General features: G+C 53.3%; 1 protein-coding gene across 1 annotated transcript in view; it reads right to left on the reverse strand.

The window, feature by feature from the left end:
* CACNA1A (calcium voltage-gated channel subunit alpha1 A) overlaps nucleotides 1-24282 on the reverse strand; it is a 121460-nt gene that overhangs the window by 85236 nt on the left and 11942 nt on the right. Inside the window, 4 exon segments of the mRNA XM_042976796.1 lie at nucleotides 7075-7164; nucleotides 8269-8325; nucleotides 9376-9491; nucleotides 10618-10721. Coding sequence (XP_042832730.1) covers nucleotides 7075-7164; nucleotides 8269-8325; nucleotides 9376-9491; nucleotides 10618-10721 — 367 coding nt within the window.

A 24282-nucleotide genomic window follows, 5' to 3' on the forward strand; every position in this document is an offset into this window, starting at 1 on the left:
TATCAGAAACGGCCAACGAGAGCTCTGGATGTCACGGGGAGACAGATGGCCCTCCACTGATGATGCCAACCTCCTGCGTCTCCCTCTCCTGCCGCATCTGATGGCTCTGGGGGTCATGCCACGGTGGGGGAATGAGGAAGGAGCTTCTGCTCAGGACCCTCGCTGCAGGGAGAACTCCTGGAGAGCCTCCAGGAAGAGGTGTGGCTAGGACATTTAGTTTCCGTGGACACTTCACTTTAGACGTGAGCAGCAAAGAATCTGCCTGCATACACTTTTACTGGTGGAGCATCTACTGTGTGCCAGGCTCTACTCCAGGTGTTTAGGACACTCTAGTTAGCAGAGCCCTGCCTTCCTGGGACTAATCTCCATTTGGGGAGAAAGAGAGAGCAAATATGATTAAAAAAAAAAAAAAAGTAATAGTGTGATGGAAGGTGCAACGTGCTTTGGCAAAAAGAAAAAGCACAGTAGTGTAAGGGGCTGGGGAGCCTCAGGAGGGACCATGGGGCAGGCTGCCATATTCAAGCCAAGCGGTCAAGGTGAAGGCGTTGGTTTAAGCCCCCTTAGTATTTGTGGGCAGAGGAAACAGTAAGTGCAAAGGTCCGGAGGCAGAAATCTGCCTGCCTGACCTATCTGGGGAATGGCATAAGGAAACCAGTATGGCTGGAGTGGAGAAGATGAGGGGGAGAGAAGGAGGAGCTGAGGGCAGGGTGGGGACCGTGCGGAACGAGCGGGGCTTTACGGGGCCGCGGGGAGAACTGACTCAGCTGCTCACAAGCGCCCTCTAGCTGCTGCAGGGGCGGGGGGAACAGTCTGGAAGGCCCGGGCAAGAAGAGGGAGGAGGTGACTGCATTGGTCCAGGCCAGCAATAATGACGGCTGGACTCCGCGGTGGCTGGGAAGGCAGAAGAGTGGGCAGACTGGGGATGTGTTACTTCAGGGAGATTTCAACGCCTGCTGCCGGTCGAGTGTGGGTGTGAGAGAGACAGAGGAGCCAAGGTCTTTGGCCTGAGCCCCTGGAGGGACCGAGATGCCACGCACTGCGAGCGGACAGGTTTAGGGGAAGGTTCGCAGCTCCTATCTTCTGAATGATCTCTTCTTGAACACCTTCAAGGGCATTCGTTTGTTGGTTGACTGTTCTTTGGCTCATTCATTCTTTCCCCTGCTCACCAGCTTGTTCATCGATTCATGCGCTCATTGGTTGATTTGTCCATTCACTCATTCGTCCACCCAGCAGGTGCATCAGCAGCATCCCACCAGCATGGGACGCGGCTAACGTCTCCCAGGGCGCCACTCCCTTCCCACGCACAAAATTTTAAACACACATGCCCGCTCGGCGGCAGCTGGCCAGCCCTGGAGGCGGGACCCTCTCTCCCTCATGTCCGTCGCCTGCCTGACCTCACAGGCGTTGAGAACCCCAGCGGGGCTCCTCACGGCCCCTTCTCAGTTGGGGCATTTCTGGCAGCTCCCAAAGATGCGCCCAGATCCGCAGGCATCCACAGGGCATGACAAAGAATTGAGACTTTTGAAGGTCTCAGGTCAGCTTGGGATGTTCCGTGGGGAGGAGGAGGGAGAGCTCAGTCACAGTGGGCGGGAGGCTCCCCACCCCCCACTCCTGCTGGAGCCCCACCGAAAACCCGTTCCACTGCCAACCACCAGGTGACCTTGGCCAAGACACCTCGCATCTTGGGGCCTCTGTGCCTCCGTTTGTAAACAGGGACAACCACACTGCCCACTCACAGGGCTGCTGGGAGAATACGCCTTAGCCCCATGCTGGCCACCATGGCCATCATAATCTTCGACTAGAACCCCCAGTGCTCCAGTGAAGACCGAGTTCATGTGCCAATTTATTGAGCAAGTCTTTCCTGATCACTGGCCCGGAGACATATCCCACAAGCACAGCACCCACTGGGAAGGAAAAGGGAAGTGCATGTTAACTGAACACCTACTACGTGCTAGGTCCCTGCTAGCTGCGTATTGCCACCTGGATCGTATCTCACGCTCACTTGGACCCACGCTCCCCTTCTCTATACATTCCTGTCTCTAGCTTTTCTCTGGAATGGCAATTGCAGGCAATTCTTAGATTCTACAAATATTTTTGTAAGACAGGGCGCCTGGATGGCCCAGTCGGTTAAGCTCCGACTTCAGCTCAGGTCACGATCCCACGGTTCGTGGGTTCGAGCCCTCCGTGGGGCTCTGTGCTGATGGCTCAGAGCCTGAAGTCTGCTTGGGATTCTGTGTCTCCCTCTCTCTCTGCCTCCCCCACCCCGCTTGCACTCTGTCTCTCTCTCTCTCTCTAAAATAAATCAACATTAAAAAAAATTTAATAAGAGATTTTATGGAACCCAACAGACCCAAAACGTTATCATTTCAACACGGCATCAGTATAGAAATACGTTAAAGAGACGTTTCACGCTCTTTTTCTTGGGCTAAGACTTCTAAATCTGATTAGAAGAATGAAGTACCTCTTTGCTCACACTGGCTCTGCCCGAGGGATCAAGAGCCACAGGTGACCAGTAGTGGTCTGGAATGTCCTGCCGTGAGGACAGCAGCCTATCACCACCAAGGCTTAAGATGGGGACTTGGGGCACTTTACGTGCCCCTGAAATCGTCCATAAGTTGAAACGGGTCCTGCCCAAGTTGCGGGTTGAATTCGAGCAATCGCCCAGTTTTGACACTATGTTATGCGGCCCCGGCAGACGGATACAGCCCGCGCAGAGCTTCCGATCAAAAGTCATCTAAAAGGAATCTGATTTTCCTGAAGAGCTGGTTGTGATGGCAGCTTCCATTCACGGCTCAGCTTTTCCTATAAACGACTCAAATTCCAGAATTCGGCAGTATGTTCGTCAGCTGCAGACGAGACGGCTTTGTGAGGCGCTCAGCGGCTGACTGGACCGTGCAAGGCTGTGCTCGCTGCCGTCCAGGGTTCGACAGCAGACGCACGGCTCCGGCCTCATTCCGAAACGCTTAGCTGGTCTCCCTTACGGAAACGAAAGTCAAGTCATTTCCTGGTCAGAACTGGAATTCCAGAGGTGTCCTTTGGGGTACTGGCTGGAGCGGGGGCCCCTTCCTGTGCGTTTCTGAGCCATCAGGCAAAGGGACTGGAGTTTGGTGGGTTTGCCCAGGGCAAACCTGGTCCGGGGACACCGAGGCCCTGGCCTACGTCCGGGACCCGTCTGGAGAGCTGAACGTCGCCTGCTCTGTTAACAGAAAGGGCACGGGACAGCCGTGGCTCTTAGTCCGACCGCTTCCTACTCTGGTTCCCCATCCTTCCCCTTATCACGTGCTTATCCCACACCAGCCTGGAACTGCATTCTCCAAGGAGCAAGGTCTCTTACTTCGGCCACAAGTTCAAGAGCAGGGTCTCCCACGGACAAACCATCTGTGAGTCTCTCTCATGGCTTCTTGGCTGGCCCCCCTGTTATGTACTGACCTGGATCCCCTAGATTCATATGCCGGAGCCTTATCCCCTAGTACCTCGGAATGTGAGCCTATCTGGTGCTAGGTTCTTCGACGAGCGGATTATAACGTAAACTCAGGTCCTGTAGGTGGGCCCTAATCCTCTACCAGCCTGGTCTACAGCCTTGGAGGGAGGCCTCAGAAGCAGCCAACCCTGATGGACGCCTTGAGCTGGGAACTCCAGTCTCCAGTCTTCTGCTGTTAAGCCCCCCAAGCCTATGCTATTTTATTATGGCAGCCGTCACAAATGGATGCTCTCTCCCCATTCCACAGAAAGCCCAGCTTAGAAGCAAACCCCTCCCGGGGCGCCTGGGTGGCTCAGTCGCTCGAGCGGTGGACTTCAGCTCAGGTCACGATCTCACAGCTCGTGGGTTCGAGCCCCGCGTCGGGCTCTGTGCTGGCGGCTCGGAGCCTGGAGTCTGCTTTGGATTCTGGGTCTCCTTCTCTCCCTGCCTCTCCTGTGCTCACGCTCTGTCTCTCTCTCTCTTTCAAAAATTAAATGAACATTAAAAACATTTTTTTCAAAAACCAAAACCAAAAACCAAAACAACAAACGCCTCCTTCGTGAAGCTTTCTCTGCTTTTCCACCAAATTCTTCCCAGCCTGTATAGCTATCAGAGTCCTCATAATCAGTCTCTTGTTGCTTTTTTAAAAAATATTTTTTACCTGGGGCGCCTGGGTGGCTCAGTCGGTTAAGCGTCTGACTTCGGCTCGGGTCATGATCTCGCGGTCCGTGAGTTCGAGCCCCACGTCGGGCTCTGTGCTGACGGCTCAGAGCCTGGATCCTGTTTCAGATTCTGTGTCTCCCTCTCTCTGACCCTCCCCCGTTCATGCTCTGTCTCTCTCTGTCTCAAAAATAAATAAATGTAAAAAAAAAAAAATTAAAAATATTTTTTACCTATTTGCTGACGTACTTAATTAATTTTTTAAAAGAGAGCGAGAGCACAGGATGGGGAGGGGCAGAGGGAGAGAGAGAGAGACAGAGACAGAGAGAGAATCCCAAGGAGGCTCCACACTGTCAGCACAGAGACCAACTCGGGGCTCAGTCTCACGACCATGAGATCGTGACCTGAGCCGAGATCGAGAGTCAGACACTCAACCGATTGAGCCACCCAGGCGCCCCCAGTCTGTGTTGCTTTTAAGTAACTTCAACCGTACTTAATTACTTTTCTGATTTCAAAAGAAATGCCTGTCACTAATTTGTACGTTTTAGAAAATTGTCGTGTAGAAAGTGAAAGAAAATCCCTCACACTTTTCCACACTTTTAAGTACGACTCATACTTAATATTGTTCTTGCAATGGGATCATACATTTTACATATTGCCGTGCCACTTGGTTTTTTCACTGAGAAATCGCTTTCAAACATCTTTCCATGCGAGCAGCAGCCATGTTCTTTTTCCTGGCTGCGTAACAGCCCATCGTACGTAAATACTGCAATTTTTTCAGTCGTCTCCCCATTTCTGGGCATGCGGGTTGTCTCTGGTTTTCACTTTACTTTCTTGTGTGTGTTTTCACTTAAAAGATTCTAAGTAATCTCTCTACCCAACACGGGGCTCCAACTCACCACCCCTAGATCAAGAGTTGCACGCTCTACCGACAGAGCCAGCCGGGCTCTTTTGGTTCTCACTCTTTTGAACACCAGAGACAACGCCGTTGAGAAGAGGCATCGATCTTTTGCACACGTGGAAGAAATATTTTTGAAGCAGAAATGCCGGGTCAAAGAATAGGAACATCTACAGTTAAATAATACCCAACCACGCGGTGGAAACCGTGCAAACCAAACTCCTACCCTCAGCACGCGACAATGCCCATTTCCCCACATCCTTGCCAACATCGGGTAGTATCACTTTTCCATCTTTTCTAGAATGACTGATGAAAAAGAACCTCTCCATCGGTGAGGAGCAGGTACCCAATCTTATCCACAGAGGCGATCCTGACTCGAGTATGCCAATCTTTCGGTGGGTGAGCCAGATGTAATGGATCAAACACACAGAGCACTGCTGGGAGTGCTCCCGTTCTTGAACTTGCTGTGGGAGGAGGGACACAGATGCACCCACAAGTCGAAGGAGGTCTAGTCCAGCATTACAAGGCAAAAGAGGGTTGTGGCTAGAAATTAAAAATGCAAATTGAAACGAGCTTGAAGGTGTCATTACAGACCTACTTAGCTGTGAAAGGGAATTAAATGGGCAATATACACAGTGGCTGGGGAGGGGGGAATCCGTTGAACGTATGAGTGCTTGGCAGGTTTATACATGGGTTCGGTGTTTCTGAAACCCAGAAGGGCTCTGTGAATAATGAGTTGAAAAGCTGTTGGTATCTTTGATCCTGTAATTATCCCCAAGGAAACACGCCCAAAGGGTGGGGGCAGTAATTGTACATAAATGCTCGCGGTGGTGCTCCTCTGTGGGGGCAAAACACTGGAAACTCCAACACCATAGGACAGAGCCACGGCTAAGCAAACAACTACGGGGACGCCACCCTCCGGGAGGATGGGACTGCGGTGGAAATGATGTCAAAACCCAGCGCACGAGGTCAAAAACCAGGGGGGAGCGAAAACAGCAAAGTATGGAAGAATCAGAACCACGTGTCTCCCCTTCCTTCCTCCCCTCCCTCCCTTTAAAGGCTTTCTCCCCGCAAGGTCATGTGTTACTTCCCCTGCCTGGATGCTCTCCCACTTTCATTACTGGGAATGTTTAAAAACCCACTTCAGGGCGCCCGGGTGGCTCAGTCGGTTCAGCGCCTGACTCAGGTTGGTTTGGGCTCAGGTTCGTGAGCTTGAGTCCCACATCGGGCTCTGTGCCGACAGCATGGGGCCTGCTTGGGGTTCTCTCTCTCTCCCTCTCTCTCTGCCCCCCTCTCCCGCTTGCTCTGTCTCTCTCTCTCTCTCAAAGAAAAAAATTTTTTGTTCAAAATATAATCTAGTCTCTCCGGAGAAGGTCGGAAGCAGCACGGTCTCAATCAGGAGGGGCGCGCAGGGAAAGAGCAAATGTCCCCTCCTCCCCAGGCTCTGCCCTTGACAAGAACCGACAGCAACAGACCGAGCACAGCCTCCCGCCTGGCTCTCTCTGCTTTCACAGCCACGGCCAACTCCTATACTCATCCTGCAGTCCTCAGCTTCAATGTCACCTCCTCCGAGAAGCCTTCCCTGACCACCCCCCATTCTTCCAGAGCACGCCAAACCCGGGGCGTCTCCTCAGCAGCGCCACGATCACGACAGGCTTATTTCGGGAACTACCTGTTCAACATCGGCGTCCTGCCCTGGACCGCAAGGCCCACGCGGGTCGGGATTTGGTTTCCCATCCTATTCACAGCCGGCCCTTCGTAAGAGCAGCCCCTCCGTGAGTACTGACGCATCGTAATACCATTACTGGGAGCTTATGCTCTGCCGGGCGCCCTTCTGAATGCTTACTGGGGATTATTTAGTTTAAGCTCCACGGACGGTATCAGGAGGGAGGCGCCGCTGTTATTCCCATAATCGCGTCACCTCCTCCAGGAGACAAAGGTGGCAAGGGGCAGAGTAGGGATCCAAGTGCAGGCCTGGAGGGCCCCAGGCCTTCAGCGCGCATCTCTGACGCCATCGGTGACAGCCGAGCGCCAGGAGGCAGCCGGACGGACTCACCCACGGAGGCGATGTCGGCCAGCTGGTCCTCAGCCTCCTCGGGGTTGAGCAGGTCGGTCTTGCTTTTCTTTATGGTGGCTCTCCGCAGAGCTCCAACAATGGAAACATGGCAAGAGAAAAAGACGTTACCCTTTTGGACACCGGAACCACACCTCGGCGCCCCTGCGTCCTCGGCCCCAGGTGTTGTTCTGCCAGGGACTCTCTGCCGGGGTGTTGGGTTTAACCCTCACGCCAATCCGGTCCGGTGGGAGGGAAGAGTATGCCCATTTTGCAGACGGGGAGACCGAGGCTCGGGGGGGAGGGGTTACATGACTTTGCCCAAGGGGTCAAGACGAGAACCACGTCCTGTTCAGTCTGACTTTAGAGACCGAGGTCTGGGCTCTCAGTTGTCATTGCCCCTGGGGGATGCCTGGGACCGGCTATACAGTGACCCCTAATGAAGGCAGCCCACCCTTGACCTTTAGTACGCTTGCCAGGCCGGCCGGGACTGCGGATCCCTTTGCTCAGTATGTAGGTTCCGCTCCTCCCCCACGGGCTCTCCAGGGGACAGGGAGTTCAGGCACACGCTTCCAACAAAATGATTTAGACACCCCCGTGGGTCACCTCTTCCCCTCCCCCGCAAATAGTAAAATCCATTTTGTAACCCTCCGAGATAAACCCTAGCTCCTTTACTTCCTGCTCTCGCCTGGTATTTTCGATCCAAAGCCCTTGCTCTGTCTCACCGAATTTCCAACCGTGAGACCACGGTCCTGAACAGTAAGCCGGATTCTTGGCTATTTATTTATTCAGCAAACACAGACGGTGAGTCATGACCTTGAGTCAGGTAGGCGTTGTATTTGCAAGCATTAATGTAATCTTCATAAACTATCCGATGAGGTGGGTATTATTATCATAATGCCCATTTCACGGATGCGGAAAACCGAGGCACGGGGTTAAAGCAGAAAGGGCAGGCCAGAACACGAAAAACCTGCGCCGACGTCCTGAAATTCCCGAAAGCCGCAGATTCCTGCCATTCCCTGTATCCTCCTGGTCCTGACCTGGTCTTGTGTTTGTTCTTGGTGTCACCTGGGCTCTGAGCGTCCATCCCCTGGAGGCCCCTGACAACCAAACAGCCTGTTCCCCCAGCACTGGCTGCTCTGGTCTCCCCCCGGGAGCCACCCCCCCCACCCCCCGAGCCAGGCTCAGAGCAGTTACCATCAAAGGGATGCCTCTGCTCCCCGTCGGTTTCATCCTCGGCGAGGATCACCTCTTCTGAGGAGGAAGAGCACAGAGTTAAGCTCCAGCGTCTACGGGGCTCTCCTGGGACGCGCTCCCTCGGACCAGGAAGGGCAAGGGTCTGCCCGGCCACCTTCGCTCTCCTCTTGCCGATCGCGGCAGCTCAACCAGCCAGCAGCGTGCTGCTCGGTTCTTCCTGCCTCGCAGCCCACATCAGCAAGAGCAGGAGAGCGAGCACCACCTCCACGTCCCTCAATGTGAGACCCAGCTCCCTCATAAGGCCTTGCCTGATTCGGCCCCCGCCACCTCCCTGCCCTCCTTTCCTCCCCATCTGCCCTGCGTGTCCCTGCTCCAGCCACACCGGCTTCTTTGCTACGACTCAACGCTGCCCCTACCCCAGGACCTTTGCACCTGCTATCCCCTCTGCCCCGAACACCCTTCGCTAGACATCCACACGGCTTCCTTCGGGTCTGCTCGGACATCACCTCCTCGGAGAGATCCTCTCTGACCAGCCCACCTCCTCCAACTCTTTTCTACTTCCTAAGCTGCGTTATTTTTCTCCTCGGCACTGGGGAGCACCCCGCGTTGTCCGTACTTGTTTCTTTTCTGTCTCCCTCACTAGAACGTCGGAGCCCCATCTTTTGTTCTGTCACATCCTCAGAGCCTAGAGTGGGTGCTCCATAAGCATTGGGAATGGCTGAGCCAATAAACACGTGCCTGCTGCGTGGACCACCTCACTGCACACTCCACAGCCCTGGAAGGTAGGCGTGAGCGTGTCTCCATTGAACCACCCAAGAAACCGAGGCACAGGGAAGGGAGGTACGCTGCTAGGCGGCGGCAGGGCTGGGACGTAAACTAAAGTTGACGGGAACGGAGGAGGCGATGTCCTCTCCTGGCTTCACCCCGGAAGTCCCGCTGCCGTAGCCCAGATTCCGGCCTCCGGGAAGTGGGGCTCCTTGGTCAGGGGCCCTCTTTGCTCCCCCCTCAGGCCCTCCCCTCACCCACCTTCAAGCCGCGGGCATGACTCCGTGCGCGCTCCGGGGCCTGGGATTTCAGTTCCCGGGCCCCAGGATGAATGGGCCTCACCTGCTTTTGAGATCCACTCCATGTACCCGTTGAGCTCCCGTTCGATCTGCTGCTGCCTCCTCAGTTTCAGAAAGGCCCGCCGGTTCTCCACCCGCTCCCTTTCTTTGGCAAACTCCCTGCAGAAGCAGGAAAGAGCCGGGTCTGGCCGTTGTAAACGTTTTAGGGACTCTGTGTGTGTGCGTGTGTGTGTGCGCGCGTATTTAGGGGTTCGAAAACCCCAGGAGGGCAGTGGACTTTAACACGAGGTATCAGGTCTTCTGGGAGAGCACCACAGGGATGGGGGTGTTTCTGCCAGCTTCCCACATTATCCAACAGCTGCACCCCAGCTAGAGGAAACAAGTCAAACCGAAGGCTGCACACCCCCTTCTCATTCTCTGCACTCCCGGGTGAAGAAGATTTGAAGCCCTCTTTTAGGTTAGGCCAAGGAGACACAAGCTGATTTCCTGCCACAGCCTCCCTTCCCTCATATATGCCCTCCCCCCCTTTCCCTTCCCCTCCCTCCTCTTCGTGTTTGGAACATGCGGTGGCTCTCTTGTGAGTGTGAGGCAGCCACTTTCAGACCATGAGGCATCCATGAGACCGAAAGCCTCTGCCTGGTAACGACGTCAGAGCAGAAAACCAGAAGGAACTGGGGTCCCTGATGGCACTGTGGAGCCACTATGCCGCTCCCCAGACTTCTTGTGATCAGAAAAAGAAAATCTATTTATGATTAAGCCAAAAAACCCCACAAAACACCCAATACCCGATCTTGGGGGTACGGGACAATATATGTCATGGAAATGCATGCTTGACTGTATATTGAGATTTTGCATTTGGAAAACAGGAAGGGGAAAACCCAATCTACTGGGTTTTTTTTTTTTAATGTTAATTATAGGAAGTAGCACTCTATAGAATTTTCTTGTGTGATGGGCTGTGTGCTGGGAAAGACTTCTGAATGAGAGGTCTGCATTGGAAAGAAGCTCCCTTTTCCTGGGTGGAGGTTGCTCAATGCCAGGGGTGCAGGGTTGTGAGTCGAAGTTGCACCGGATTTCAGCCCCCTTGAGTCCTTTTGCTGGGTGCTCTCAGCAGTGCACAGCCTGTGCATCTGTACCTGACTTGCTAATAACTTTCTGGCTAACCCAAGACAAGGGAAGAAGCCTACTCTCTGCCTCTGCCTGGAGTATGAAAACAAAGGTTCGATGGCCTCTTTATGGTCAGAAGATGGTGACGGGGAGTGGGATGGGGAGAGTACCAGACACTTACCCTGACAGCACACCCAGCACGAGGTTCAGCATAAAAAAGGAGCCAATGATGATGAGGGGGATGAAGTACAACCAGTTCCAAGTGTTCCCTGAGGCATCGTTGCTCTGTGGGAGGTGAGGAGGGAAAGTGGGTGAGTGTTCAGTGGGATTCAGGTATGACCTGACAGGTGGGAGAAGGGGGAGCTCTGCTCTTAAATGTCCGTGGCCTGTGGAGTCCTAGAGCTCTGGCAGCCCAGACAAGGAAATAGAACACAGGATCAATTAGTGGGGGGAAACCTGAGAGGTATCATTAAAAGCACAAAGCCCCCTCCTAATTATGCAGCCCTCACAGGACTCAGGAACCAACATGAAACTCAGAACTTCCCAGACCAAAATCCATGAGGAGAGAGAAAAAAAAAGCCCAATCAAAATGCACAAATGAACCCCTGGTTCCCTCCTCCTCTCTGACACAGTCACACTTTTCCCTTACAGGAGGGTGCATGAAGGCAGAGTCTGACTCCCGGGTTAAATCACCAAGACAACCAACAGGGCTGTGAGCCTTTTCCTCAAATGTCTCCCTCCTCTGTGCCCTGCAGCCTCAATGTCAATCTCAAAAATATTCCTGGAAGCGCCCAGCTCAGTTTTCAAGGTGGGGAGAAGTCCACAAGTAGAACATTCTTCTCTGGGAGAACAGAACACTGTGCCAAGAAGGAAGTAAAAGGAAGGGATGAAAATCCAGAAGAGAGAGAGAGAAAGAAAGAGAGAAATATAAAAAAGCAGTGCTTATGAAGTACTTACTCGTGCCAGACACTCTTCTAAGTACATCAGCCATTAGCTTAGTTAGTCAGGATACCCTATTTTATCATCGTGCCCATTTTATGGTTGGGGAAACTGAGGCCCAGAAAGACAAAAGTGCCAGCCCAAGGTCACAGAGCTAGCTGGTGATGAACATGGGATTGGATCCCAGAGCCCATGGACTTAACCTCTGTGCTGGAGAAGCCTTGGCATCAGCCGCCAGAGCAGGGGAGCTTTAGGGTGGCTCATCAGCTCTGGGCCATCTGCACAATGTGGGGCCCCCAAGAGTGGCTTTAAAAGCTCACCTTTAAAAGCACATCTAATGCTGCTGCCACCAAGCAGAAAGGCCCAAATGAGAAAGACACATACTGCCAGGTGCTGGAAAGCCTAGAGGATCTGTAATCGTCACACGCTGCTCATGGGAGGGTGACATGGTGGATGAGAGTCCTGTGTCTGGGTAACGAAGAACCACAACCGCGGGGCCTAAAACAACGGAAATTTATTGTCTCACGGTGCTTGGAGGTCAGACGTTCAAGATCCGGGTGTCGACAAGGCTGGTTCCTTCTGGAGGCTTCCAGGGAGAACCTGCCCCATGCCTCTCTCCTGGAGTCTGGGGATTCACTGAAAACACCCTTTAGTGGTTCCTTGGCTTGCAGAGGCATTGCTGTGGTCCCCACCCTCACCTCCGCGTGACGTCCTCCTTGTGTGCATGTCTGTCTCTGCGGCCAAATTCCTCCCCCACCTCCTCCCCCCAGCAGTCATACTGGATTGGGGTCCCCCCTGATGACCTCATCTTCCCACAATGACCCCACTTCCAATTAAGGTCACATTCTCAGGTGCTGGGGGCTGGGACTTCTATGTATGAACTGGAGGAGGGAGGACACAGTTCAATCCACAGCACATGGTCCAACCACTTTGGGAGATGGGTTGGGAGCTGCTGCTGAAATTAGTCACGTCCCCGCACGACCACCCGGAGATTCCCCTCCCGAGTCCTGGATAGTTACCCAACAGAACCGTGTTGGGCAAAGGCACACACAAGGTTGTTCACAGAGGCGATCTTCATAATAGCCCCAAACTGGAAATAATCTGAATCCCCCTCGACAACAAGAGGGAGGATAAATAAATGGCATAGCATGCAATGAATGACTGCCACTTGTCACATGAAACCTTACAGAGTGCGTGTCGAGCGAAGGAAGCTGGACAGAAAGGAACATCGGCGTAAGATTCCGTTATATACGAAACACAAAAACAGGCCAACCAGTCAACGATGCTTGAGGTCCTGATGGGGCACCCTTTGGGGAGGAGGTATAAGCGGGGACATTCTGATCCATGGCACAACACGGATGAATCTTGAGGACGCTATGCTGGGTGAAATAAGCCAGTCATAAAGACACAAATGCTGTAGGGTTCTACTTCTGTGCGGCCCCTAGATTCACAGAGACAGGAAGTAGACAGGGGCTGGGGGAGGGGGTGGGGAGTCAGTGTTCGGTGGGGACAGAGTGTCGATTTGCAAGACGTAATGGAGTTCTGGACATGGGTGGTGACGACGGCTGCCCAACAATGAGGATGTACTTAATGCCGTGGAACTGGACACTTAAAAACGGGGAAGATGGTAAATTTTGTGTTCTGTGGGATTTCACCGTGATAAAAAAAAAAAAAAAAAAAAAAAAAGGAAAATAAGACAAACAAACAAAGTCAACTTTCATCGCAGACACAGACAGGTTCTGGGGACAATTAATAGGCCAGGGCTCCTAGCTCATGCCTTTCTTCCCAGAAACACCCAAAGTTCCAATGCTGTGCTGCTAGAAGGTTCAGGAAAAAAAGAATGGAGTCAGCAGAACAGGGCTGGACAGAAGGCACGCCTGGCTTTGTGCTTTTCCTTTCCAGTGCTGTGGCAGCTGAGGGTTCTCATGCCTATTTCTTAGGCTAAATATAGTCCAGGGAGAGAAAGCCCTTACCAGCCAACACAAGAAAAAGTCTGGGCCATCTCAGGAAACAGGCTTGGGGTGGGAACAGAGCAGCGGGCGTGTGTCGGTGGCGGGGTGGGGGGGAGGAGGCAGGATGGAATGGGGAGAAATGGCTGAGGCCCCTCGGAACCGAGGCGGCCCCTTCATCTCAGACTCTGCCCACACCCCAGCTCCCCAACGGGCTTAGGGCCCTCTGGGCCATGACATGCTGGCCAGGATAATAACAGACATCCACAGGGCCAGGCACTCGGTCTACCCGAGCTCGTTTAATCCTCTCACGGACCCCCAAAGCTGGTGCGTCATCCTTCCCATCCTCCTGGGTGAGGAAACTGAGGCACAGAGAGGTAAAGTTCCATGCCCAGGGTCTGTTCTGGGTTGCGCTGTGTCCCTCCAGAAGATGTGCTGAATTTATAACCCCGGTACCTGGGAATGTGACTTTACTTGGAAATAGGGTTTCGGCAGCTGCCATCGAGTTAAGACGAGGTCGTGATGGGGGGGCCTAGTCCAATATGACTGGCGTCCTTTTAAAGAGGAAAACACCAGGTGGAGAAGGGACGCGCAGGGGAGAGAACAGCCACATGATCACGGAGGCAGAGGGTGGAGAGAAGCCAAGGAACACCAAGGGTCAACAGCCAGAAGGAGAAGCCAGGAAGAGGCGAGGCAGGATTCTTCTCAGAGTCTCAGAGGGAGCATGGCCCTGCTGACATCTTTGTCTCGGACTTCTGGCCTCCATGTAATGGCAGCCCACCCCCCCACCCCCAAGCCCCTCTGTCACTCTAACCTCGGATAACTCTGCTCCAGCCACATGGGCTCCTTTTGGCTCCTCAAATGCACCAGGCACAGCCCCACCCCAGGACCTTTGCACCTGCTGCCCCACCCCCGCCTGGAAAGCTCTCCTCCTAGATTCCTACATGGCTCTTCCCTCACCTCCTCCAGGTCTTTGCTCAAAAGTCACCTTCTCCAGGAAGCCCTCTTTGATGACCCTCCATTGCTGACCCCATTTCCTGCTCTATCTTTGCCCTTAGCGCTTCACCCTTTCTACGCTTTGTTTATTTCTCCTGATCACTGTCTATCTCCCCAGCTGGGATGTCAGTTCCACAAGGAACAAGGACAGCGCTTTTTTTGGGTCCCTGCTGTGTTCCCTAGCACAATGCCAGGCATGCACGTAGTGCTCAATAAATGTTTGTTGAATGACTGAATGAGAGGTGGGTCCAAGTTCCCCGCCCAGCCCGCGTCCTTAGTTCTCAACCTGTTCTCCCTCTTCCCCTCTCCCTTGTTTGATTTTCTCCCTGGGACTGGCAGAGAACGTGTTGTGTTCTCTTTCCAGTCTGGCCCAAATGATTCCATTCCATGCTCTGGATCCAACAACTCACGGAGAAGGAGCTGGTGCAGGGACGGGCGCGGGTTTTGATCACCAAGTGGGCTTCCCGTGGGGTCTGCTCGGGAGCAAGACGGGAACTAGATTTCCCAGGCAGAAAGGCTGGAGCTGCCGTGGCCACGGTGACGGCAGAGAACGTGGGGCGGCCCAAACCTCCCCTCCTGGGTCTGACCTCCTTCGGCAGTTCAGGTAAAGGGCGGGTGTGTGCACAAGTCTGGGTCTGGGGAACGGAAGGAGGATGGAAACTTGCTCACTTGTCATCAGTGATACTGAAAAGGATGTGCTCTTACAGTCCCGTCTTTCCTCCAAAGGCTCAAGGAGTCCTGGTGCCTGGAACACTATTCCCCATTAGTGCTGTCACTGAGTATTTCTGGTGACACGGTAGGATGGCCTGTGCTGGTCCCCCTGTGGTTGGCTGACGGCCACACGATGGGTGCTGGCCGGTAAGGAGCGGATGGAAATAGCCGTGCCACTTGTGCACCAGAGCACTGAAGTGTCACTGTGGGACCCTCAGGGGTCTCTCTCCTTTTGGGACAGCAAGTGGCAATGTCCTAGGGGCTCCAGAGCTGGCTCCCAAGTGACCATGTTGCACACGGCCCCCTCTCCTCCACTGCCAACCCACACTGGACATGTAGCGTGAGCAAGAAAGGAGATTTGTTGTTATTAACGCCACGGGGACTTCGGGGGATGTTTGTTACTGCCGCCTAACGTAGTTTTCCTGGCCGATACACCCTGCTGCCTCCTCGGTTTGCTCCGTCACGTCTTGCGTCTCAAACGTCACTTTCTCAATGACCCTTCCATGGAGCTCAGGAGGCGGGTGTGGAAAAAGAATGTCTCCGGCACGTCCAATGGAGAAATCGGTAAAGTTCCAGATTACAGTGTGCTACGTGTTTCTGTTCCCCGAGCCTCTGCCCGGAGCCCGGTGTCCCCTCGATCTTGGTGTGGTTGATTCCTCCTCACCGCTCAGCCTTCAGCTCCTACAGTGCCCCCCCTCAGAGAAGCCTTCCTGGGCCTCCCGACCCAAAGGACTCCCTCCGGCCGCCCCCTCCAGCCCTGCCAGACATCCATTCTTCTCCCAGCATGCTCTGCTCTCTGAATCACCTAGTCAATTCATACACGTGCTTGTTTGCAAATGGCCTTTGCTCCCTAACACGTCAGCTCCCCAGTGCCCAGCACGGCACCTGGCACGCAGTAGGTGCTTACCGAGCAGCACGCAGTAGGTGCTTACCGAGCATCGGCGGCATGGCGAATGCACGGAACCCTGAGGCCCCTGGGGGTGGACTGTTTAAATAACACTAAGGAAACGAGACCGTATTTATGTCGGGTCCAAAGGATCAGGCTCTTTCCCTGGAATGCGATCGCTTTAGTAGAGGACTATCGCTTTAGTAGAGGACTTCCGAGCCAACGAAAATGCCCCGTGATTTCCACAATTTCCAGACCCGGTGGATGGGGAAACTGAGGCTGAGGAAGGCAAGGTGATTTGCTGGCTCACACAGGGTGTGGAGGGCACAACTGGGGTGAGAACCAGCCTTCGGGCTTGCAACAGAGTGAATTTTTTTTTCCCTACTTCACCCCTTCACTGCATTTACATAGTAGTTTCCATCTATAATGGTTGGTCCAGGAGAGCCTTAAAGGAGATGCGGATTCATCCCAGCCTCGGCCCCAGGGCACGCATCAAACAAATTAATGACTGAGTCCCAGTAAAATTCTATAGTGCCTTCTGTTTTACGGTTTATTTTCCTCTAACGTTCTGAGAACGGTTCATTCAGAGAAAAGTATAGAGGATGTTAAAAAAAAAAATATTCAGCTCAGGAGAACACCCAGTTCCCCAGCCTCCCGGATAAAAACGATGTGGGTTTGACCGTGAAAGAGCCAAGGTCCCACAGTGGTGGTGCGGGAGGTCGAATGTCCCAGTTTACACCCATTGTAGATCATGCAACGCCTGTTAATTATTTTTTGAGTCCTCCTTTACCTGTTTGCTCTCAAAACTGTCCCGGTTTGGATGATAAATTATACAGCCTCTCCGCCTGTCCCCTCCTGGGACCTCACCCCCTCCCTCGTCTGCCCTTACTCTCTCAACCAGCCATGTGAGCCACCTTGCTGCTCCTCACAAATACCAGGCGTGCTCCTGCCCCAGGGCCTTTGCACTGGCTATCCTGGGTCTTCCTTCCTTAACATACTTCCATGGCCCCCCTCACCTCCTTCAGGGCTTATTAGGAGAACTACAACCTCTCGCTCTGATGATCCACAACCCCTCTACTGCTTAATTTTTCTCCCTAAGCTCCCACCCCCCTCTCACACATGAGTCTGCAAAGAACCCATGGACTAGCCACTTGTGTTTGTAAATTCTGGCTTTGTTGGCACACAGCCATGTCCATCCCCTCATGTATTTTCTCCGTGGCTGCTTTGTTGCGACTGAGCAGTTGCGACAGAGACTGTATGGCCCACGAAGCCTAAAATATTTAAGATACCTTGCCCTTGACACACACATACATACAATCTCTTCGTTATGTTGTTGGTCAACTCCACCCTCCGCTAAAATGTCAACTCCCCCAGACAGGGATTTTTGTCTTTTCCATTCACCACATACGCAAGGTGCCCGGAAGACGACCTGCACACAGGAGGCATTCAAGGAATGTCTGTTGAATGAATACGTGATCCCAAGCCCCCTAAAGTCTGATGCTTTGATATTGGCCACAGTGAGCATCTATGAATAAAAAAGGTTTAGGTCAAAGACCAGTGTCAACCACGATCGGCCATGTGTCAAGGGACACACATTCACAACCAACTAGGCACACTTTGCTGCTTACTTAACTGACGTTAACCGAAAGAGAGAAATAAAGAGTGACAGAGACAGAAAAGGCACAGGAAAGCACAGAGAGGTGGGGAGGGAGAGGGAGACAGAGAAGACAGGCGGAGGAGGAGGAGACAGAGACAGATGTGGAATAAGAGGGACCAAGACAGAGAGGGAGACAGAAGGGGAGAGTCAGAAAGAGGGGAGGGGGTGTCATGTTTAGTTCCCAGTGCCGGGTTCGAGTCCTGATTTCACCACCCTTGGCTATAGGACCTTGGCAGGTCGTTTCACCCTCTGGGCCTCAGTTTCCTCATCTGGAAGATGGGGTGAAAAATGTCTTGTCTCACAAGTTGTTCCCCAGATCAGTCGAAAGGGCAAGAAGACATGTGGCGCCCAGCGAACTCTGTAAATGGCGGCCAGAAATTAACTCAGGATGTCTTGTTGTGCCAGGACCCCCTGGTTGTTCACGAAGGGTCCTGTTTTTTGGTTTTTAAGTTTATTTACTTTTGAGAGACAGAGACAGAGCGTGAGTGGGGGAGGGGCAGAGAGAGGGGGAGACACAGAATCTGAATCGGGCTCCAGGCTCCGAACGGACAGCACAGATCCCGACACGGGGCTCGAACTCACAAACTGTGAGATCATGACCCGAGCCGAAGTCGGGTGCTTAACAGACTGAGCCACCCAGGTGCCCCCGTGAGACGTGCTGGAGGGCCCCAGCCTCTCCGCCTCCCGTCCCTGGTATCTACCACCTAAACGCTGCCTCGAGGGTGCTTTGGCCCAGCAGAGCCCTCCTGAGCTTCCCCAAGCCTCCACCATCACAAGCGGGAAAAGACCAATTTTTGGTCACCATATCAGGTGACAGGTGTTAACTAATCGTTGTGCAACATGCGTACGTCAAATCATTATCTTGTACCTCTTAAACTTTTATCTCAATAAAGCCAAAAACGGGCGCACCCGGGTGGCTCAGTCAGTTAAACGTCCGACTTCCGCTCAGGTCATGATCTCGCATTGGTGGGTTCGAGCCCCGCGTGGGGCTCTGTGCCGACAGCTCAGAGCCTGGAGCCTGCTTGGGATTCTGTGTCTCCCTCTCTCTCTCTGCCCCTCCCCTGCTCGTGCTGTCTCTCTCTGTCCTCAAAAAATAAAAAATAAGACATCAAAAAAAAAAAACAACCTTAAAACAAAATACAAAAAAAAAAAAAAAATCTCTGAAATCTCTGAGGTAGGCTCTTTTGTTCCTGATTTTTATCTTTTCTGCCCCAGACTTTATTTTTTAAGTTTTAATGTTTATTTACTTTGAGAGAGAGAGAAAGCGAGAGTGAGAGAGCCTGAGTACATGAGTGGGGGAGGGGCAGAGGAAGAGGGAGAGAGAGAATCCCAAGCAGGCTCTGCGCCATCAGGCTCTGCTTAACTGACTGAGGCCCCCCCCCCCCCAGGCGCCCCTGCTCTGGATTTTAGACAGCTTTAAGAAATTACTCCGTTAAAAATTAAACTGCTCTCTCTCTCTCTCCCTCCTTCTCTCCCTTCCCCCATATCTATTTCCCAGACCGGATCAGGGCACCTGGTCCCACCACGTCCCTGGCTGACAACCACAGGCCATGCTCTCAACCTCCGACTCTCATTTGTAATTCGGCGGGGGGGGGGGGGGGGGGGGGGGGGAGGGGGGGCGGTAACCTCTCCTTCTCATGTTATTCATAAACCAAACTCCTGACTTTATTTGGATTTCATCGGTTTTCCCATCGATGTCCCCTTTCTGTTCCCCTTGTGGTTCCCCGCGCTGCATCTAGCAATCACATCTCCTTCGGCCCCTCTGGTCTGTGACGGTTTCTCAGTCTTTCCTTGTTGATCGTGACCTTGACGGTCTGGAAAAGGACAGGCCAGGTATCCTGCGGGATGCCCTCCATTCTGGGTTTGTCCGATGTTTTGCTCATGATTACGCAGGGGTTGTGAGTCTTGGGGAAGACAGCCCATGGGGTCCCTGCCCCTCACGTCAATCAAGGGCCACACGATTACATATTCCCTGGGGGTGTTGGCTTAAGGTGGGGTCTCCCCACTCTAAAATGACGACATCTTGGGGCGCCTGGGTGGCTCAGTCGGTTAAGCGTCCGACTTCAGCTCAGGTCATGATCTCGCAGTCTGCGAGTTCGAGCCCCGCGTCGGGCTCTGGGCTGATGGCTCAGAGCCTGGACCCTGCTTCCGATTCTGTGTCTCCCTCGCTCTCTGCCCCTCCCCCGTTCATGCTGTGTCTCTCTCTGTCTCAAAAATAAATAAACGTTAAAAAAAAAATTTTTAAATGACGACATCTCCCGCTTATTTAATAATCAAACAGGGGCGCCTGGGTGGCTCAGTTGGTTAAGCGTCCGACTCTCGACCTCAGCTCAGGTCTTGATCTCAGGGTCATGAGTTCAAGCCCTGCGTTGGGCTCCATGGTGGGCATGAAGCCTGCTTAAAAAATAATCAAGTAAAAACGACCACTTGTCATTGCTATGTCAATCAGCCCTTCGGTGCGGGCTCTCTCTGGACACATTAGCAAGAAAAGAGCACCCAACGTACCATGGGCACAGTGGGAAAATGTTCATGTCCCTCTTCCTCCCTGTTTCCTGGTATAATCTTTTTTTTCCCCCCTCCTAAATAGATAACAAGACAAGTTTAAATATTTTTTTTTTCCCGATTGTAAAGGAAATTGTGATCTCTGCAGAAAAATGTGGTGATACAGAGAAGTATCGGGCAAATACCGATTCCTGAATCCTAGAGGCCATCTTGGCAGTGTTTTCCAGTCTCTTTTTCCTAACTTCTATTTTCAAATGCACACGCTTGAGCTCAGAGCACCCTGGTCTCAGACTTCCCGTCTTCGGAATTGTGAGAAAATAAACTTCCGTTGCTTAAGCCACCTGCTCTGTGCTGTTTGTAATGGTAGCCTGAGCTAAGACATAAGGTTTACCTCACCTTGATTCTTTTTTTAAACAACGTTTTATTTATTTCTGAGAGAGAGCACGTGCGAGGAGGGGAGGGGCAGAGAGAGCGGGAGACAGAGAGTCCTAAACAGGCTTCACGCTGTCAGCGCAGAGCCCGGCTCGGGGCTCAAACTCCCCAACTGTGAGATCATGACCTGAGCCGAAATCAGGTCAGCTGCTTAACCGGCTGAGCCACCCAGGTGCACTGCCTGCATGCTTTCCAGAAAATCGACTTCCCCGGGGTGCCTGGGTGGCTCAGTCGGTTGAGCGTCCGACTTCGGCTCAGAGTCTGTGAGTTCGAGCCCCGCGTCGGGCTCTGGGCTGACGGCTCAGAGCCCGGAGCCTGCTTCGGATTCTGTGTCTCCCTCTCTCTCTGCCCCTTTCCCCATTCACGCTCTGTCTCTCTCTGCCTTTCAAAAATAAATAAATGTTAAAAAAAATTTTTTTAAAGAAAATCAATTCCCCCCTACTCATCATCAGACAGTGAGCATCTCCCTGCATCCTTAAATATTCTCCCAACAGATGCTTTTTAATGACGGCGTAATATTCCCTCATACAAAGGGACCATACGGCACTTAACCGCTTGCTTCCAGCTCTGTTCTATTTTTATAAGTAGCGCTGAGATGCACATCCCGATATAAACCTTTGACAGCACTGCTGATCAGTGGAGGTTAGGCTTTTTCTGAAAGGCGCTTTAACCAGGAAGCCACGCGGCAAAGAAAAGAAACCAGTCGTCGTTGGGGAAACCTGGAGGAGGGCCGAACACGCCGTGCAGGTCAGCGGCTGCTGTTCCCTCTGCCGCGAATGCTCTCGCACAAACAGCTGCCTGGTGCTCTGCTCCTTTGGGGACGTGTCCCTTCCTCTGAGGAGCCCTCCCTGACTGCCTGACCTAGACCAGCCCCGCCTTCCCCTTGTGCTGCTTCCGTCCTCATAGGGCACGTCGCCACGGCCCGCCTTCTGCCTTCGTTTGTGGTCTACCTCCCACTTTAGGACCAGCTCCTTATCTGTCGTGTTTGCCTGTGTCTGTCTCCCTTATGAGAGTGGGTTGATTTTTGTCTTCTTGTGCTGGGTCCCCAGTCACCTGCCCATTGCCCAGCGCACAGTAGGTGCTCAACAGTTACTGAACTCACGGCTGGATTTCAAGGACACTGAGAAAAGAAGCGAGCTATTGGGAGTGCCCACCCAGGCAGGCGACGTCCCCTCGGCATCTGCGCCCATCGATCCTAAGACGCTTGGAGCATGTGTGTCTGAAAGATTCCAGACACTGTGGCTGCCTGTGGCTGGATGGACTGAGGGGGGTGTCCTAGGGCTGGGCAGGGCTGGCCGAAGGCAGCACATAAAAGGAGAGCCCAGATGGACCTGGAAAAATCAACTGCTCTGTCCTCGGCGGCAGAAACTCAACAACGGCCACCTTAGTCCCTGCCTCTGGCGACGAGGGGCTCCGGTGGCTGTACGGAATGCCAAGGGCCGTCGGCAGCTACTAGAAGCTGGAAGAGGCCAAGAAGGATCCTCCCCCACAGCCTTCGGAGGGAGCCTGGCCCTGCCTAGGCCTCGATGTGGGATTTCTGGCACCCAGACCGCAAGACAATGAACGTCTGCTGTTTCAGCCACCACTTTGTGGTACCAGATCACTGCTGGGGTTTCTACGACAGCGGGATGTAAGCGCATGGAAAGTTCCAGAAGGCTACTCTGAGTTAGTGGCAGCTACCAGTGGGGTGAGGGTGGGGAATAAAGTGGGACCCCACAGCTCACTCCTCTGCCTCAGGTGCTGCTGGAGTTTTTTACGGGGTAAAATTCTGAAAATGTTTCTGAAAGGAGTGTCCACCGGGGGCGGGGAGGGTTCGGCCTACGCAGACCAGGCACGGTTGTAAGCACTTCACAGGCGCCCACCTCACCCAGTCCTCCTTCCCTGTGAGGTAGGACTGTGCTTCTGTTCATATTGCACACGCAGAAGTGAGGCACAGGGAGGCCAAGTGACTTGCCCAAGGTTGCACAGCAAGGAAAGGCGGGGGGGAGCCAAGATGGGAACCCAGGCAGTCTGGTGCCTCTGACTCTGTGCTCTCACCGCTTCCCCAAGGCGGCTCAGCTCTAAGCTTCCAGGACAAACATCCCTTCCAACGATGGTGCTTAGGACTAGAGAATCTTCTGGAAATCTGTGGTCGCGCTCACACTTCTCCTCCCACCACCAAGCACATCCCCAGTGTCTTCCCCTGAAACTCTGGACGTCTTCTCCGGACGCCTGACCCCACGACACAAACCCTTGCCCGTGTTCACAATTTTCTTAGCTTCTGCTCCCCAGTCCCTTTCTCTGCCCGGCTTCCCTTAACCTTCCTGGCTCCCAGCTGTTTCACTTCCAGGAGGGTTCATTTCCCCTGAAGCCCCCCATCTCTCACCATGCTTGCAAAGACCTAGAGCCCCATAAAAGCCCCCCCCCCGCAAGCTTTTGCCAATTGGGTGTAACCTTTTGTCCAGGGTGTCTGCCAGTGAGGCCCAAGAGAGAGACTGAACATCTCCCAGATCTGAAGTCTGTTCCTAGGGAGGCTGTGCTCAGGCAAGGTCTTCATGCAAATTAGAACACCATGTGTCTTTCCTCCATCCTTTACTTTTGTCGAAAACTAGAATCGTGGTAGACATTGGTGTCGCCTACGATACAAATTACACTCCTGTGATGCGGTGACATGTGCAGTGTGTGACACGCACAGCTCTCCACGGCACTTGTGCCATCCTGTCCCGGGCGGCACTCTCCGCCCCACCCTAAAAGGAGCCACTGATCCGAAGGATGGGTCCCTGTAGATCTCCCTCCACCCGCCAAGGGGAAACTTCCTTAAGAAACATGAACCGGGACCAAGAAGAGAGTTCGGGAACCCTGTACGCAGGAGGAAGCCCTCTGGGATTGCTTCCCCAGCAGGCCAAGCCAGGACTCCTATGGGCAGAGCCTTCACTGGCAATTTCGGCACTCAGGGCAGGTGGAGAGGACGCTTCTGTGAGTCAGCAGAGGGATGCGTGCGGAGCAGCCCCAGGATGCCCCGCGGGGTGGCTACACCCGTGGCATCCTCGTGTTTGATCCTGAATCCCCGACTCCACACATCTCCAGCTGCTGACAGGCGACTGGCCTGGCGGGGGGGGGGGGGGGCTCTCACCTGCACAGGAGGGTGAGAGGAGGGTGTGCTCTGTTTAGGGCAGAGGGGCCTCTAAAACCTGCACCCCCAAATATCAAAATTACAAGGGCATTGTAGCCGTTGACCCAGTGATCCCACTTCCGGGAAGGGACACCACCGACCCCAGCTGTATCTGCACAAGGGCGAAGAGACATGCATGTGGCAGAGCTCAGGGCAGCACGGAGCTCAGGGTCAGAGGGCGGGGAGACCACTGAAACATTTGTCTCTGGGGAACCGATTAAATAAACCATGGCCCGCCCGACAATGGAGCACTATGCAGCTGTACAAAAGAATGAGGACGTGTCCTGCCACGGAAAGATCTCCAGGATATGTTGTTACGGGGTGGGGGGGGGAATCACAGAACACAACAGCGCGTATAGAACGCTACACTTTGGAGTAAGAAAGAGGGGGGAGAATGTGGATTCGATGACACTTACATTTGCATAAGTAACACTGAAAGCATAGACCAGGGAAGTAAAGGGGTTGCACATCGTGGGGGGATAGGCAACAGGACAGAAGTGGGGCAGACAGGAGCATACACCTCCTTGGATGTGTCTCTAACATTTTCAAGATTTTGGACAAGAGTACTGACGGAGGCCCACATACTCTTGTAAATATTTAAAAGCTACTAAATAAAATATGCT

Source organism: Panthera tigris, chromosome A2 (assembly GCF_018350195.1).
Source record: "Panthera tigris isolate Pti1 chromosome A2, P.tigris_Pti1_mat1.1, whole genome shotgun sequence".
Taxonomy (NCBI): domain Eukaryota; kingdom Metazoa; phylum Chordata; class Mammalia; order Carnivora; family Felidae; genus Panthera; species Panthera tigris.